This window comes from Eretmochelys imbricata, chromosome 4 (assembly GCF_965152235.1).
Source record: "Eretmochelys imbricata isolate rEreImb1 chromosome 4, rEreImb1.hap1, whole genome shotgun sequence".
NCBI lineage: Eukaryota > Metazoa > Chordata > Testudines > Cheloniidae > Eretmochelys > Eretmochelys imbricata.
In genome coordinates, this window is record NC_135575.1 from 62,442,876 (window position 1) to 62,458,187 (window position 15,312).

At 41.0% G+C, this 15,312-nt stretch overlaps 1 protein-coding gene across 1 annotated transcript in view; it reads left to right on the plus strand.

The window, feature by feature from the left end:
• The window catches only part of FHDC1 (FH2 domain containing 1), a 39,796-nt gene extending 35,552 nt beyond the window's left edge, over positions 1–4,244 (plus strand). Inside the window, exon 11 of the mRNA XM_077816152.1 lies at positions 2,175–4,244. Within this exon, the coding sequence (XP_077672278.1) occupies positions 2,175–4,244 (2,070 nt within the window). The remainder of the gene's footprint in view (positions 1–2,174) is intronic.
• The last annotated feature ends 11,068 nt before the right edge of the window (positions 4,245–15,312 follow it).

The following is a 15,312-nucleotide window of genomic DNA, read 5'->3' on the forward strand; positions in this document are numbered from 1 at the left end:
CCAGCCTGGTTAGTGTGTGCATGTGTGCACTTATAATACAAAACCATGAGTTTGGATAAATGAAAGAGCTGATTTTATGCATATAAAGGACATGTGCAATTATTCATGTATTGGGATGCATTTTGTAACCAAACATTACAAATTGTTTGATGTTTATTAACCACTGGTGATACTCCAGGCTTTTTCCCATGGAAAAGGTCACACTCGAAGAAATGAATAATTAATTTCATATTTGCTAGTAGCCACTAGACTAATTGTAGCCTCTTGTGCTGGATAAGAAACAGCCCAAAAACAGAGGAATGGTTCCAAAAAATATAAGAGGTTATAGTTGTGGGGAAAAAATGCAGCATGTAGACACACAGCAAAATAGACCGAGGACAGAAGATATTCATTTGATACTCAGAGTGCACTGGATCAGAAGAAGAATTGCATTTGGAAGTTTTTTGAATATTAATATGTTTTGAAAATGTCTGAGTTTGTCATGTTTGTAGATATAGCATAAGAAAATCCCCAAAAGTATATCCTGGTTGGGGTAAGAAAGTTCAATGTGTAACCTTACCAAATAGAAAAATGGAGAGAAATATCATGCAATGAAACATTTAAAACAAAGTGTATGGTAACAATTTGTAAAGTTCCTTAAAAAGATGTATATTTTTTTAAAGGGAAATAATTAGTAAAACCATAGACAGTTGAAGGATGACTCCACTATTAGGTATATTATATGCAATTATTTTTAACCAATTCATATTTAGAAAGTGATTATTTAAAGTTGATCCATCTTCATTGAGACCCGCCTAAGGGCAGGATTTAGTACATTCCATTGTCATGGAATAAACCCTTTGCCCCAGAATTTTGTTCCAACATCCAAGCGTTCCCTTTTTTTAAAAAGAGAGTTCGATTTTGAAGAACATTGTTGTAGGTCTTTCCGAGGCTATCTGATCTTCTTGAGTCTGAAAAATAGCTCAGAGAGTTATGAACTGCTCCACCCATTGAAGACTACGTCCACACTAATTTTTTTCATTTTTTCTGAAAAAATTTCATGCCATTGCAGTTGCTACCATGGGTGCAGCTCCTCTTGTGGTAGCAACAGAAGAAGCACTAGAGTAGACAAACCTCCATATGAACGCTGGTGTGTGTGGTTTGTTTTTGTCTTTAAATGTTGCTGCATAGCCCTCCTCTGATTAGGTTTAAGCAACATAGTAGGAAATGATGGCTGTCATCGGTACCTTGTCTATACTAGCATTTGCTCCGTTGTGCAGTTGCAGTGGTATTAGGAATAGGTGCACATGTTTCAAAAAAAAAATATATAGTGCAGATAAGGCTTTAATCGTTTAAATATGAAATCTAACGGTGACCATTTAGATGCTGGTCTTTAACTATTTCACTGCCAGTGATTTTAGCAGAAAAACATTGAGCCTGCCCCAAACAACCCTCTGCTGTTGTTGCAGATTTATATATCGACAATATATTAATATACTCAATATTGAGTGTGGGGACAACGTAACACTGAATTTATTATCAAAATAAAGAACACAAGTTAAATGTGCTGATTCGAGTATCACTTGCATGTATAACTCATTGAAGTCTCTGCCACAGAATTCCCTGCCTCCTGCACTAGACTGCCACAGAATCTGGGGCTATGCCACTGTGGAGTTCATAGGAACTTAGCTATAGAATGCCACCTGTCGAGGAACAATTGCAACTGGAGTGTTTGAGTACAAGCTCTCTGATACGTCAAGTCCAGAAGGATGGAATGAATCCAGGGGGCCATATGGATCTTTGTAGCATCAAACTAGATTGTTTTAATGGCTGAGATTAATTGTATGTTTAAAATGTTTCTGGTTTAAATGTTTGCATATGCAGTGAAAATTGCTGACTTAAAACTTACTAAAAATGGACTTAAAAACTAGCATATGGTAGTTCATATTCTTGGTCTCTGCAGGGGTCTGATAGTGTTTTTCAGTGCTTCCTATGCTGGCCGGTCTAATGAGCTGTATTAGTTAGGCAGGAAACTGTTCTCCATATGGTACAATAGTTGCCATGGTGATTTGAGTGGGGATCTGACCACTGTAGGAAAAAATGAAGGGATGGGTGGCCTCATTTAGCTTGTTTTGAAATAAGGGATGCTTCACTCTGAAATGTGTATTTATTCCTCTCTCTCCTTACTTTGACAGGAAAATAGGGAACGAGAGAGCCAAGAAGTTCACCAACTGCAGAGATTAAGGGAGCTGGAGGAAAAGCGCCGATCCTGGGCCACTGGAGAGCTCGGGAGCTTTGGGAGAAGTAGCAGTGAAAATGATGTTCAGACATTGGCTAAAAAAGGACTGGAGGATTTTCTACCTTTCTTGCAGCAGAGACCTCAAAGTCCTTTGAATAGAAACCCCAGCTCTAGGCGCTCCCGACTGTCCTTAGGGATTACTGCAGATAGAGAGCTTCTGACTTTCCTGGAAATCTCCAAGGATGAAGATCCAAACAAATTCAACAGCCTTCCTCGTGCAAACACACGACAAGCAAGACCCAGCATAGACTTGACTGAATCCAAAGAGGCTAGAGATCTCAGTTTAAATAACTTGAATTTACACCAAGCATTTGAAGCCAAAATGGATAGCGCAGATCTGTCTCAGTTGCCTTCAGCTCAGCCCAGTCACTTACAAGAGATGGAGGTGGGCTCTACCAGTACTAACCTCTGTTACTCACAAAAGAATACTGACAACAAGCAGCACCAGTCCAGTGTGCCTGGTGTGGAAGCAACAGCTATAAATGCTTGGGCCCTTGCTGTTGAGGAACCTGAAGTTGTTAAAGGGCTACATAAGTCTGATATTCAAGGAACAAAACCTATGGCAGACATGCCTCTAATAAACTTAGAAGACGGTGGTGTGGCAGACTTAGAGACTCTAGATGACTTGAGCTTGCACTCCCTCAGCACTGCGGATGATGATGATGCAATGTCCTCTTACAAAAGTTCCAGAGAGGCCGAAGATTGTCAAGCCAAGGTGGCAAGCTGCAAGAATGAAGTTTCAGAGCGTACCAGTAGTGGCCCCACATCTATGGATACAAGCGTTTCTGGCAGTAAAGAACATGGGCCAACGTTCTATGTATCTGATACTACTGATTGTTCTCTGACTTTTGACTGTTCAGAAGGAAATGATTTAAAATTAGTGGGCAATGAAATGAAAGATCAAGATGGCAGAGCTTACTCTTGTGTAAATGACGCTCGAGATGGGAGTAGTACAGTCACATCAAATCTGAATTCATCCTCTGCAAAGGAAATTTCTCTTCATACTTCCTCAAATGACAAAGAGGACTCCAGCAGCAAGCACAACTTTCCTAAGGAAAAGCCTGTAAAATGTAGAGAATCCTTAGGACCAAAGAGAAACTCTCTAAAAGATAGATCTCTAAACTCCTCAAAATCCAGTGGCACTCGCCCTACCCAGACAGCTACTGCCAGACCAATAAGAACTTTGAATACATCTGAAAGTGTGAGTATGAGGAAAGTGGTGCCCATTTCCAGGTCAAACAAAGCACCAAGCAGTCTGAAAAAGCCAGAAGCCAAACCAGCACTTCGAGAGGCCAGTACAACTGAAACACAACTGTTGCGACGCAACTCTATCCGAGGCACAACAGAAACCCTTTCAAGAACTCCTTACAGGCATAGCTTATCAGTAGAGGAGCCAAAATTACAGCGAGGGACTGCAACTTCCAGCAGTGCCCATTTTGAGAGGGATCAAGTTCAGCGCAAGGGCTCTCTTAAAGTGCCAGGTTCTAAATCTGTCAGAAGTATTCCCAGATCAAAACCAGATGAAAGTAAGATTTGTCGCTCCACTGTAAAACCTCAGGCCCTTTCAGATGCTAACAAAAGCACGACAGCCAGTGCGCCCAAGACACCGTCCTCTATACCAAACTTTGCAAGGAACACAGTGGCCTCCTCCTCAAGGAGTGCCAAGGTGGATCTACCTAACTCTTCAAAAACTCCAAGAATCACAAGATCAGTGTCTCAGAGGCTACCTAGAATGAGGCCAGCAGCAACCTCTGATGACCTCATCCCCAAGGAGAATCCTGGAAACTCCCTAAAACGAGCAAGTAGTGCTCGAGTTGTCAAAAGGAATACCGACCATAGTGATATTCTCAGTGTTAAAGTGGAACCTACAGCAAAGGAACAAGGGATGATGGAAAAGTCGTCCCTTAAATTGAAAGATGCAAACCGGACCACAATAGGGAAGATATTTAAACCATTATTAAAATAAGGGTTTGGGTTTTTTGACATCTTGGAATATGAACACATGTTTAAACACTGGATTTCTTGTGAAATATCCAAAACAGTAATATCACTCTTTAATAACATCTCCTGGTATCTAATGAATAGTACACCATCCGAGGACAGCAACTGCTTTTGTTCTGGTCTTCGTCCTGTAAGCATGAATTTGAATGTATTTAATGTTACTGTGGTGGAGTACAAGTGCCACAAATCTTTTGTGCATTTGTGGTATAGTACATTGCTAAAAAAACAAACTTGAAGGAATTTAAAACTACCAATTGAAATGCTTTTGTGACATGAAAAGAAAAAAAAGGGGGGTGGGGGTTATGGCCAGTTTTTTTGTTTTTTTTTAAGGCTTAAGCAGTTACACTAGTTGGTTCCTTTATTCAAAGTTGAAACGACGCCTTTGGAATGGTGCAGAAAATGAACTTTGGTGAAGATGCTTTCTGTCACTCTTGATTCCTTGGATTCAGGGAGTCATCTGTGCCTGTTGCAAAGTCCATTGCTGGCAATTGGACACACTGGGAACTGCTGGCCTGAAAATGGTGAAACAGGACATTCACTGTTTGTGGCTGTCTTAACCTCATTGAAGAATTTATGGCATGCCTTATTGTGTATATGTGTCTGTCTGTGTAGGAAGGAAGGAAAACTCTGCTGGGCAGAAAGTTTATTCTCCATGAGTGTGGCAGAATTGTCTTGCACGTACAAGTAGACTATAGTAAAAAATGACTGGTGCTGGATGTAGTAGTGCAACTGGAGGTCACGCCTATTGGAAATACCACCAGTAGCTGTTAGGGATAATAATTACTCATGTTCTGACTCGTTTCAGTCAGATGCAAACTTGCCAGCTTTTGGTAATACAAAAGTGCCATATTTATAATACATATCAAAGGTGATGCATTCAACATTTGAAGGCTGCAACCTGGTGCCGAGCACTTTCTTACCATTCCTTATTTCCACTGGTTTATCTACTATCAAATTACTTGAATGTTGCTATGGCTCCGAAACAGCCATTTCCCTGCCGCCTCCTCCTCCTTTCTTTGTCAACAGGAGCATTTAGCAGGAGAAACACAGCTTACGCATGGACAATGTTTTGTAAATTAAGCTTCTTTGGCTGCTTCAAATGTGGTTTTTAATGTTTAAAGTGGCTAAAGGATGAATTAAAGACATGTTTTAAACTAGTGTTTCATAAGCTTTTTTAAAAAAATACCTTTTTTTCTGCAGAAACAAATTTTAACACCATGTCAGATTAAGATACAGAGAATGAGGGAAAACTTGTTTTAACATGCTCTGTGCCTTCCCAAGAGAAATGTATGTAGGTGTGGGGAAACTGACGGTCTCTAAATATGTTGTTTAAAGAGCTGCCTTTTTATTCACTTACGAATGAAACCTCATTTTTAAAAAAATCATAAAATGAAATCTATTTGGAAAGTTGTCTCTCTGCCTACTGATACATCACTCCCACCCCACCCAACCCCCCCTCCTTTCCATTAGGAGTGTATACTTCATTCAGAATTAACTACCTGCCCACGCACTTCCATGGGCTAGCAACTAACCAACTGGGTACAGCTAGCTATATGATTTTAATAAAGCAAGTGGCCCTTAACCAAGCAGATCCCACTGTGGACAGCATACCAAAACACTATCAGCTGTTCCATGGGACCTCTTGTGAGAGTCTGTCTCAAAGTGAGAATTTTTATAATCAATTCACAGGCAAGGACCTCAGTGAATATTGCTTTAAATCTCATAAGCTTTCGGATCTTCCCTCCCTTGTGGGTTAAATATGAAAGCGTGTCCCTTAGCTCTGTGTGTCCTTGTGTACACATTTGTGAGAGCAGGTGACTTTTTTTTTTAAACTCTTTTATTGGTAGTAAGCTTGAAACAATGTAATTTAAATATGTTTGGAAAATGTAAATAAATAGCTATATAAATGTCTGTAAAAACAAACCATGTATTTAATGGACCATTTATACATTTCTGAGTAACTTGGTAGTTTAATAAAGTTCCCACTTACCAGAGATGTGCTTTTATATTTTTCTATTTTGATTTTGGTACTATAGTTCTCAACCTGACAGTGTCCCAAAAGGAAGGACTTTAACACATAAATTCAGGAAGTTTTAAATGTTGGATTAATTTTTTAAAAGATATTTTATATATCTTCAGTTTCATGATCAAGCATTTCTAATGCAGGCCTTTTTGCTCTCAACATGGGGTTACCAGCAAATTTGTGGAGCAGATTTGGGTCTAAAATGAAGGATTAATTGCTAGTATGTGCAGCATGTTCTGCACACATTTTGGGTTTTGGCCAAGTTAAATATTCATGGAACTAACAAGTCTGGATCTGCTGCTATCTTCATATCTTTTGGCATAGCACACTTTATTGGGAAAGCCTAGCTTATAACTCCCAGCGGTTTAGAAATGAGAGTGTGGTGGCTGTTTTACTATAACACTTAAAGGAAAAAATGGGATAAAGCTTCATTTCATCTTTTATTTTCTCCATTGCCTTATAAAATAGCAATTGGTATAAGCTGAAATACAGCGCCAGACCATGTCAAGTGGACATCAGTTCTCCTCAAAGAAAACCCTTTTCCCCTGTGCTGTGGAGAATGCTTTCTGTGTTGGCATTGCTGCTCTCTTCAGACTTGTTCGGCTCCAAAGATTTTGCTTGTTTGGTCAATGCTTTGTCCTTTATAAGTGACAAGGGCCTGCAGCCTGACTGTGCTGACAGATGTGAGCTTTGTGGAAAGGCTCCTTTACCATTTAAACATGACTTAAGTTTTAATTTTTTTAACTTCATTTTAACAGGGTTTGTAAGTGCTAGTTCATTACTTTAACTATCAGATCTGCTGTCAGAATTGAGTGACAGATGTAAATACCCTCTAGGTTTAATTTTCCATGACATCAGCTAACCCAACCCCTTCCCCTATAAACAAGTTTGCATATGAACGGCCTTATAGGGTATGTCTACACAGCAAAAAAAGCACCCGTGACTGGCCCATGCCAACCGTGGGTTTTCTTTGCTGCATAGATGTACCCATAGTTAACTTGATTGCAGTCAGTTCTGAGTTGACTAAAGAATGAGACAATTCCACTTCTTCCAGCTTTGCCAAATGTCAAACACTTTTGTCTCTGGTAATAGATGAATCTGATACCTCTCCCCAGTTATGGTGTTGCTGGGTCATGGGTGGAGGGACAAGTGAGGGTGAAGTGAGGAAGCTCGGGGCACACATGGCGATCTCTAGAGCTAGGTGGCAGTAGAACATGCTGGGGCATACTTACAGGTATCTAATATTTACACTTAGTGGGAATTATATACCTAGCTATTCAGAATCAGGGATTCACTGCATCACTCATTACAATGGCTTATGAATTTCTCAGGGAAGAAAGAAAAAGTTTTCATCATGTCTCCCATAACATCCAGGTGCAAGACCATGCTGTTTGAAACAATCTATTAACATCTTTCTAATCTTGTAAGGCTCTTCTTATCTGGCTAACTACTATATGTTATGGTGTAGCTATGGTTAAACAGACCGAACTAAACAGAGCTTCTTTCCTTCAACTATATTCTCGCCAAAATGTCCAGTTTTCTAACTGCTTAACATTTATAAACTTAACATACACTGTTTACATCTTGGGAACACTTCCCTACATAACCACTATCCAAAACAATGGAATTCATCCACTGTGTCACTAGTTAAATGGCCAGCAACTTGTTCCCTCTTTATTAACAGATAGCTAATCTATATCTACCTAGCTCTGGTGGTTGAATGACACATTCTGGGAATATTCTTTACAGTTAGTAATGGCTTCTGGACAAATAACCTTGTAACTGGAAAAAAGACACTAAAGTGCAGTACCTGTAAATAGTTTTTCACTGTAAGTCTGCATGTTTGTCTTCCATGAGTATGATTAAGACAAACCCACTGAGGACTATAATTAAGAGACTAGCTTACCACCTGTGTGTCAAGTCAGTTATTTGCATTGGAACAAGGCTATTTGCTGGCATGTGGCCATCCCTGGCAGTGTACCTGGAATTTGTGCTTTTCTGGGTTTTGCTTCCTAGAGCCAATGACATATCAGAATGAATACAAACTTTCAGGTGTCATCTTACTCCTTTCTTAAAATCTGCTAACCTCCAACTGCTGCTATCCTTTCTTATTGCACTGAACCAACTTGGAGTGAAAAGGTCATCATGAGCGTACTGATTTTGTTGGGAGGGGAAGGGAGTGGGGCTTTGTAGATGATGAGTCAATGCTTAGCAAGGGTGGCCTTGATAGGGAAGGATCAGAAAGTTGCATAAGTGTTTGGGGTTTTTTCCCCCCTCCAAAAGAGACGCTCCCAATCCAAAGTAAAGACTGTGGGAAAATTCCCTTTGAATGATGATGTATTGGAGATACAGCAGTGAATATATCTCTCCTGCTTTGGGTGTTGGCTACAAATGCGCAATAGCCATCTCTGTCCTATTTTATTTTTGTCTATTTTTTAAAAAAAACTTTAATGCTTTTACATGGGCAAAGTGAAAGAAAAAATACATAAATTCTAAACACTTTTATCAAGGAGACTGACCATTTAAAATAGTTGGTAACTGCAAACCGATCCTCTGCTGGAAATGGGCAAATATTTTCATTGGATGTGGCTTCAGTAGCAAAGTAGCTAAGACATAAAAGCAGAATCTCTTCTCAGCCTCAAAATGGGACTAAATGACCATTTTATTTTGAAATATAAATCCTAGCCATTGAAGAAGGGCCATGTTCATATGTGCATCAAAGAAAGTTGGCCACACATGTTTGTGCCATTTCTATTTCTTGGTTTACTATGAGAGTTGCCTTCCTGACAGCCTTCTGTCCTAGGGCCATTAGAAACCAAAGAAAGCTGCCTTCTGTGTAGTAGAGAGCAATGAAAAATAGCTAACCAATATCAAAACCGGAACGTGTGTAGTCTGTATTAGTATTGCTTTATCTAGCTCTTCATTTAAGCAAAACTGTCATGTGATGCTTATCTGTTCTGCATGTGTAAAGGAAGCCAGCGGATTAATCATAACACGTGTGCACTTCTAAGAGCTTATTCAGAGAAGTAATATTCTGTATTTTCATGTGCTATCACATGTTCTGGCAACTGAGGCTGCTTATGTTCTTAAGTATATCTGGAAATGGCAGTAATGCGTTATTAGCTTTTAATAGCTAATAAGTTGTGTATGGAAATAGATTTGTCAGGTGTATTAGGCAAAGGTGGAAGTGATAAATTAAGACACAATTTGAGACAAGTTTTCAAGCCCATGTGGACCCTTTCCTCTGTGTCATTAACATCTTTAAATTACTGTTGGAAGTACTACTTCTGGCAAATACTTATACAGATCAGTCACGGTGAAAGGGCTAGAGTCCTTTGTGCGTGAATAAACTGAAGCATTGTAGCAAACAGCTGACTAGTAGTGATGCATATTGCTGTTTGAGTTTTACTACTAAAAAAAGACAAGTCACTAACTTCAGTGTTCGTGTTTCTGTTATTCTTCATGAGGCATCTGAAGGTGTTACAGATGTAGTCATCATTAAAATCTATAACCACCTTTTTAGAATGAAAAGCTGGTACAAACGTGCTCTTCTTTCCATCCCTCAAACAACTGTATTTGCCTCCCTGCATCTCATTGCTGTTTCCTCCCACTCCCATTTCCTTTTATATTTTCCATCCATCCCTATTATATTTTCCATCCTTCCCTAACAATCTCACTGTTTATCTTTCATTTTGTTTCTCTACTTCTGTCTGCAAGCTCTGTTTTGCCATTTTTTGTTCTCAAGCTTTTTCTTAGTTCTCTGCTCCTCTCACTTCTTTCTCCTTCCAATCCTCTCCCCTTTCCCCAAGTCCTTCTCTTGTGGGTGTGTGAAAATTGAGTTATTCTCTGCCAGCCTTTGGTAAGGGAGGCAGAGGTGCTGGAACAATTTGTATAGTGGGGGTGCTGAGAGCCATTAAACCAAGCTATAAACCCTGTATATAGTGGAAACCACCAGCATCCATAGTTCCAGCACCTACGAAGGGAGGAAGATAGGACAAGAAACACAGGAATATGGTCTTAAGGATCCTGCTTCTATCTCAGTAGCGTCCACCTTTCATTCTTACTGAACAGCTAGGATGCAGCTGTTACCAAGTGGAGGGGCAGCAAGGAATAATGCAAGACGCTGGAGCACACTCTTCTAAAAATGGAACAATTGATGTCTATGTGGAATAGAGTGGGGAGGGGGCATTATTATCTTGGCTTTCTGGGTCAATAGATAAAGGAGTGGTAATGAAAGAATACCAGGCAATTGGATTTAAATATCCTCTCTGCCCAAAGACTCCTAAACCACCCATAATCTTCAGTGCCAGCTTGGTGACATGAGCAAATACCAGAGATTTGAATTGCCAGTTTGTAACTGTTGAGATAAATGCATGGGTAATTTTTGACTAATGTGCAGTTTTTCCAGTTTGTGTTAAATCACTAATTTTTACTAATGGTAAGAATTTCCCCCTCCCCACTTATGGAGGAAGATTTCTGCAAAGCATTATTCCAACCCGCAAAAACCAAAGACGGCTCATCAATATAGACTTGATGAATTACTACATGATGCAGAGCACTCTGAATTTGTGCATAGTATATTTATGTGGTATATAAATGTGTACAGCTACAAGGGAAGTTGGTGCTTATAAGAAAGTGTTACCAAAATAGAGATGGTATTTTGGGGAAGGTACTGGCAGAACATTAGGACCTTGTCTAGACTAGGATTTGGAAGGTGGTAGCAGTCTAATGTAAGCAAACCAACTTAACCTGTGTTTTGATGCAACTTTTAATGGGATGGTTTCAGAAAGAGAGAACACCCCATCTCAGAATAGCTAATAGCCTAGTGGTTAGGGCACTCACCTGGCATATAGGAGATTCTGGCTGAAGTCTCGGTTCTGCCTGATTTGAAGCCGGCCCTTGAACATGTGTTTCCCACATCCCAGGCTTATTGGGTTCTTGGCCTGCCTGCCCACTACCCCTCTTTTCACAAACATTTTCAAAAGGTCTTGGTTTTATTCTTCATGGGGATGGAAACAAATGGCAAAACCTCAACATTTTTGGTGAAACCAATTTCTTGTTTTCCAGCCAGCCCTACTGTTAAGACAGGGAAATGTGGTCTAGATGGAATTGTTATAAAATGGGGGCACAATTGGTCGAAAAACCATACTTGGAATAGTTATCAATGGTTCGTGTTAAACTAGAAGGGCTTATATAGGGGTGTCCTGCAGAGGTTTGTCCTGGCCTTTAGAAGGATAGTAAAGTATTGGAAGAGGTTTCCAAGAGAGGTTGTGGAATCCCTGCTGTTGGAGGTTTTTAAAAACAAATTAGACATACACCTGTCAGGGATGGTCTAGGTATACTTCATCCTTTCTCGGTACTGGAGGCTGGACTAGAAGACATCTTGAGGTCCTTCCAGCCCTACATTTCTATTATTCTATGTTAATTAACACGTTATCATCCTAGTCTAGACAAGGCCTAGGTGGGAAGCTGTTCCAAGCACATGAGGAAGCTTAACAGGAAGCATGAAGTCAGGAGTCAGCATAAGAGATAAAGGGAATAGCCAGGAGAGAATCATAGACTATTAGGGTTGGAAGAGACCTCAGGAAGTTATCTAGTCAACCCCCTGCTCAAAGCAGGACCAATCCCCAACTAAATCATCCCAGCCAAGGCTTTGTCAAGCCATGCCTTAAAAACCTCTAAGGATGGAGATTCCACCACATCCCTCGGTAATCCATTCCAGTGCTTCATCACCTTCTAGTGAATTAGTTTTTCCTAATATCCAACCTAGACCTCCCCTACTGCAACTTGAGACCATTGCCTCTTGTTTTGTCATCTGCCACCACTGAGAACAGCCTAGCTCCATTCTCTTTGGCAGAGTAGTTGAAGGCTGCTATCAAATCCCCCCTCACTCTTCTCTTCTGCAAACTAAATAACCACAGTTCCCTCAGCCTCTCCTCATAAGTCATGTGCCCCAGCCCTCTAATAGTTTTTGTTGTCCTCCATGAACTCTCTCCAATTTATCCACATCTCTTGTGTAGTAGGGGGACCAAAACTGGATGCAATACTCCACGTGTGGCCTCACCAGTGTCGAATAGAGGGGAATAATCACTTCCCTCTATCTGCTGGCAATGCTCCTATTAATACAGCCCAATATGCCATTGGCCTTTTTGGCACATTGCTGACTCATATCCAACTTCTCATCCACTGTAATCCCCAGGTCCTTTTCGGCAGAACTGCTGCTTAGCCAGTCGGTCCCCAGCCTGTAGCGGTGCATGGGATTCTTCCATCCTAAGTGCAGGACTCTGCACTTGTCCTTGTTGAACCTCATCAGATTTCTTTTGGCCCAATCCTCCAATTTGTCTAGGTCACTCTGGACCCTATCCCTACCCTCCAGCATATCTACCTCTCCTCCCCACCCCCAGCTTAGTGTCATCTGCAAACTTGCTGAGGATGCAATCTACCCCATCGTCCAGATCATTTATAAAGATGTTGAACAAAACCGTCTCCAGGACTGACCCCTGGGGCACTCCGCTTGATACTGGCTGCCAACTAGACATCGAAGTATTGATCACTACCTGTTGAGCCTGACAATCTAGCCAGCTTTCTATCCACCTTATAGTCCATTCATCCAATCCATACTTTTTTAACTTGCTGGCTGTGGGAGACCGTTATCAAAAGCTTTGCTAAAGTCAAGATATATCACATCCACTGCTTTCCACAAATCCACAGAGCCAATTATCTCATCATAGACTGCAATCAGGTTGGTCAGGCATGACTTGCCCTTGGTAAATCCAAGTTGACTGTTCCTGATCACCTTCCTCTCCTCCAAGTGCTTCAAAATGATTTCCTCGAGGACCTGCTCCATGATTTTTCCACGGACTGAGGTGAGGCTGGTCTGTAGTTCCCCTGTTAACCGGGGTTCTTTCAACCCAAAGCTCTTGGTAACTTTTACTTTGTTTGAAGTGGCGTCAGGAAATAAATCAAGGGAGACACGGCCATCCGACCAATAGATGGCTGGCACAAACAGGGCATCACGAGTGCTAAACTTTACTTAGTCTCAAGCACTTACACACATCTGCAACAGGTTAATAAAAAACCCTCAACCCTCGATAATTACCGAAGCTGAGAGCAGCTCTCGAGTGGCACAGCAGCAACCTTCCGGTGGCCAAATCTTCTGTCTGCCAGTGGGGACCACAAGATGTATCCAGAGGGAAAGTCCCTGAAGAAACCCTCCAGAAGAGTCTGTCAAGGTTCCTTCCCCATTCTGAACTCTAGGGTACAGATGTGGGAACCTGCATGAAAGACCCCCTAAGCTTATTCTTACCAGCTTAGGTTAAAAACTTCCTCAAGGTACAAATTTTGCCTTGCCCTTGAACCCTATGCTGCCACCACCAAGTGTGTTAAACAAAGAACCAGGAAAGAGCCCACTTGGAGACGTCTTCCCCCCAAGCCCTACACCTCCTTTCCTGGGAAGGCTTGGTAAAAATCCTCACCAATTTGCATAGGCGAACACAGACCCAAACCCTTGGATCTTAAGAACAATGGAAAAGCAATTAGGATCTTAAAAGAAGAATTTTAATTAAATAAAAAGTAGAAGAATCACCTCTGTAAAATCAGGATGGTAAAAACCTTACAGGTAATCAGATTCAAAACATAGAGAATCCCTCTAGGCAAAACCTTAAGTTACAAAAAGACACAAAAACAGGAATATATATCCCATTCAGCACAGCTTTATTTACCAGCCATTTAAACAAAAGAAAATCTAACGCATTTCTAGCTAGTTTGCTTACTAATCTTTTACAGGAGTTCTGAAGAGCACTCCTGACCTGGTCCCGGCAAAAGCATCACACAGACAGACAGACAGACAGACCCTTTGTTTTCCTCCCCCTCCAGCTTTGAAAGTAACTTGTCTCCTCATTGGTCATTTTGGTCAGGTGCCAGCGAGGTTATCCTACCTTCTTAACCCTTTACAGGTGAAAGGGTTTTGCCTCTGGCCAGGAGGGATTTTATAGTTCTGTATACAGAAAGATGGTTACCCTTCCCTTTATATTTATGACAGAGTCCAACTAACTCAAACTTTTCCCCCTAATTTATACATTAGTAATACAATGACATGTCACTTACAGAAAACTTGTTAAGCAAGTAGTTTCAAAGGTCAAGCAAGAGGTTTCCTTCTGGTCATTGATTAACCAGGTGTGGTTTTTCAGAGTTTGCACGCCTTGAGGCCCTGTCAGACACATTCCTGAGGGCACATGGACAAGCTTCCTGTTCTTCTAAAAGGCATGTATCAGCAATTTCAACACTATTCTTATGAGGAAGGATGCGGGATCAAGCTGTCCTTTCTGTGGCACCCGAAGCCCCCCTCCCCTCCTGCCTTGGTTAAGCTAAGGCTGCTGCATGGCCAATTTACGGCCTGCTGACATGGCTGCTTTTAGCAATAAGCAATAGTGGTTTCAGGCACTTTACTGGTTTGCCAAAATCTCCCTGTACACCCCAGGTTCTCCTTCCTTTTTTTAAAGAGAAGTTTTGAAGTTTGAGAAGTTTGAGTGCAACTCAGGGAGCAGAAAGAAGGGTAAGCAGTGGCAGAAAGATGTTTGGGAAGTGAGGAGAAATTTGAAAAGAAGCCATTGAAGAGTTTTGAGAAGGTTAGAATGGTCAGGCTTGTGGGGAGAGAGATGACCTTGGCAACTGCATTTTGGATGGAGTGGAGTGGGAAGAGATGCGGGGAATTTCCAGTAATAAAGATAAATGACCAGCATGTGAATCACCATTTTTGCAGAAGCAATAGGAATGGAAAGGAGGAATTTGAGATACTGTAAAGAAAACGGCAGTGTTTGGTGAGGTCCTCAATATAAAGGTTGAAGGGAAGAGATGTCAAAGATAGCACCAAGGTTGTGAATTTAGGTGGAAATAGTCCTGCCAAATGGTGAAAGGAAAAAAAGTCCAAGTAAAACAAATAATGTGCAACACTGATATTTCTAACTACATAGTTGTCCTCCAGGATTTGATATTTAATAAGACTGGCGAG